This window comes from Lucilia sericata, unplaced genomic scaffold, assembly GCF_015586225.1.
Source record: "Lucilia sericata isolate MDLA Ls3-8-SP2 unplaced genomic scaffold, ASM1558622v1 Contig002422F_arrow, whole genome shotgun sequence".
Lineage (NCBI taxonomy): Eukaryota > Metazoa > Arthropoda > Insecta > Diptera > Calliphoridae > Lucilia > Lucilia sericata.
The window spans coordinates 3,308-5,874 of NW_023996213.1; the positions used below are offsets into that span (position 1 = coordinate 3,308).

General features: G+C 28.9%; 1 protein-coding gene across 1 annotated transcript; it reads left to right on the forward strand.

Moving 5' to 3' along the window:
• The first annotated feature begins 273 nt into the window (after positions 1–273).
• LOC119613908 (enhancer of rudimentary homolog) lies at positions 274–1,365 on the forward strand. Its single transcript, XM_037969981.1, has 2 exons — positions 274–418; positions 486–1,365. The coding sequence occupies exon 2, from the start codon at positions 603–605 to the stop codon at positions 912–914; it is 312 nt and encodes a 103-aa protein (XP_037825909.1). The 5' UTR covers positions 274–418; positions 486–602; the 3' UTR covers positions 915–1,365.
• The last annotated feature ends 1,202 nt before the right edge of the window (positions 1,366–2,567 follow it).

The following is a 2,567-nucleotide window of genomic DNA, read 5'->3' on the forward strand; positions in this document are numbered from 1 at the left end:
ATGAAAACCTATTTTAATTCTTTAGCTAATTCATAATAGTTTCACTCTTTATATAGAAAACTAAATTTACAATTTTTTGATTGCTTAAAATATATACTAATTTAGATTGTTCATTTATGTGTTATTAAAATTTAAAATTAACGCTATTTTCTTAAATTACTAATATTTTATGTGTGTTTCAATTTAAATATTATTTACTAACTGGCAATTCTGTCTAATATAAAATTACTACTAAAAAATACAACTCTTCAATAGAACAAAATTGCAGTTGGCAATACTGTCATAGAAAAAATGCCGTAAATTTTGACAGCTCTTAATAAGAATAAGCAAAAAATTAATTTACACAAACTTTTTTATATTTTCCTCCTAACTTTCTGCAATTTTTCTATAAATTAAATAAATAAACAACACAATAAAGGTAAATAAACAAGTTAACAGACAAATAAATTACAATTCTAAAACAAAATACTCTCTAACTAAAAAAGGAAAACAAACAAAAACTTGCCAGAAAAATCTTGTGAATAACAGAGGGATAAAAGAAATAAACACACAATTTCTACTAGTTTCTATTAGAGAAGACTGTAAAAAACACACCTGCTAAAATGTCTCACACGATTCTTTTGGTACAACCTGGTTCCCGGCCAGAAACACGCACCTACAGCGACTACGACAGTGTCAACGACTGCATGGAAGGTGTTTGTCGCATTTATGAAGAGCATTTGAAACGTATTAACCCCAATACACCCACCATCACTTATGATATTAGCCAACTGTTCGATTTCTTAGACCAATTGGCCGATATTAGCTGTTTGGTTTATCAGAAATCCACAAATACCTATGCGCCCTACAATAAAGAATGGATTAAGGAGAAAATCTATGTATTGCTAAGACAAGCGGCCGGTAGCTCAGACTGATGTCATAATAATGTTTTAAGTGTTTAGCAGCAGCAGCCGCAATAAATACACATTAGCCCCAAAAACAACTACAACAACAAAACAGCATTAACATCCTCAACTCCTTAGAACATCCATCAGCATCTAATCCAAATCTTTTTTTATTATAAATATTTAAACCATGTAAAAAAAGAAGTATAATTAACAATTGAATTTGTCAATTGATTTTAGCAGTAGTAGTATCCTCTCGTCATGTAAGAAAATTGAACTGGTGTGTGCAGTGTGAGTTACTAAAACAAAACAATAATTTGTTCTTTTCACTTAATTTTTCTCTGTAAACTTTTCTATTTTTTAATAAGTATGAATTTTTTATTTAATTTTTTTATTGTTAATTAAAAATATAAATCGCGGAAATCGAAAGCAATGAGTGCTTTTCTTTTCTTAATAAAAATAAATAATAAAATCAACAATATCAAATTGAGTTTTTGTAAAATGTGTTTTTTTGAATTCAGCAAAATTATTTTTCAAAGTTTAATTTTCTTTCTCTTAAATAAAATAAAAAATATTTATCAAATATTTTAGTTTGTAAGCATTTTTTCGTCTTTTTTTAGACAAAAGAAAAATCTAATAAAAAATAATGTAAAATTTAAGATTTTCTGTGCATTTTTTATTTTTGGCGGGAAAAGACAATGGTAAAAAAAGTTAGGTTAGGAAGAACTTTATATACCGTTATTCTTCCATGTGGATTTCTTTAGACATGTATTACTAGTTATTTATAAAAGTCTATAGTCTGCACTTAATAGCAGTCTTAAGTCGACTATAGATCAGTCTACAGTCTGAACTATAGATCAATTTATAGTCTGGACCATAAAGCAGTCTATTATAGTCTAGACTATAGGGCAGTGTAAAATACAGAATAATCTATAATTTGAACTATAGAAAAGTCTACAGTCTGGACAATAGAACAGTCTACAGTATGGACTATAAAATAGTCTGGACTATAGATCAGTCTATAGTCTGGACTACACAACCATATATAGTCTGGACTATAGTTCAGTCTATAGTCTGGACTATACATAAGTCTAGAGTCTGGACTAAGATCAGTCTATAGTCTGGACTAAGATCAGTCTATAGTCTGGACTAAGATCAGTCTATAGTCTGGACTAAGATCAGTCTATAGTCTGGACTAAGATCAGTCTATAGTCTGGACTAAGATCAGTCTATAGTCTGGACTAAGATCAGTCTATAGTCTGGACTATAGATCATTCTATAGTCTGAACTATAGATCATTCTATAGTCTGGACTATATATCATTCTATAATCTTGTCTATAGATCATTCTATAATCTGGACTATAGATCATTCTATAATCTGGACTATAGATTATTCTATAGTCTAGACTATAGATCATTCTATAGTCTAGACTATAGATCATTCTATAGTCTAGACTATAGATCATTCTATAGTCTAGACTATAGATCATTCTATAGTCTAGACTATAGATCATTCTATAGTCTAGACTATAGATCATTCTATAGTCTAGACTATAGATCATTCTATAGTCTAGACTATAGATCATTCTATAGTCTAGACTATAGATCATTCTATAGTCTAGACTATAGATCATTCTATAGTCTAGACTATAGATCATTCTATAGTCTAGACTATAGATCAT

Bases quoted from the DNA above. Each gene is read 5' to 3' on its own strand.
- LOC119613908 (XM_037969981.1), top strand. From the start codon at position 603: ATGTCTCACACGATTCTTTTGGTACAACCTGGTTCCCGGCCAGAAACA.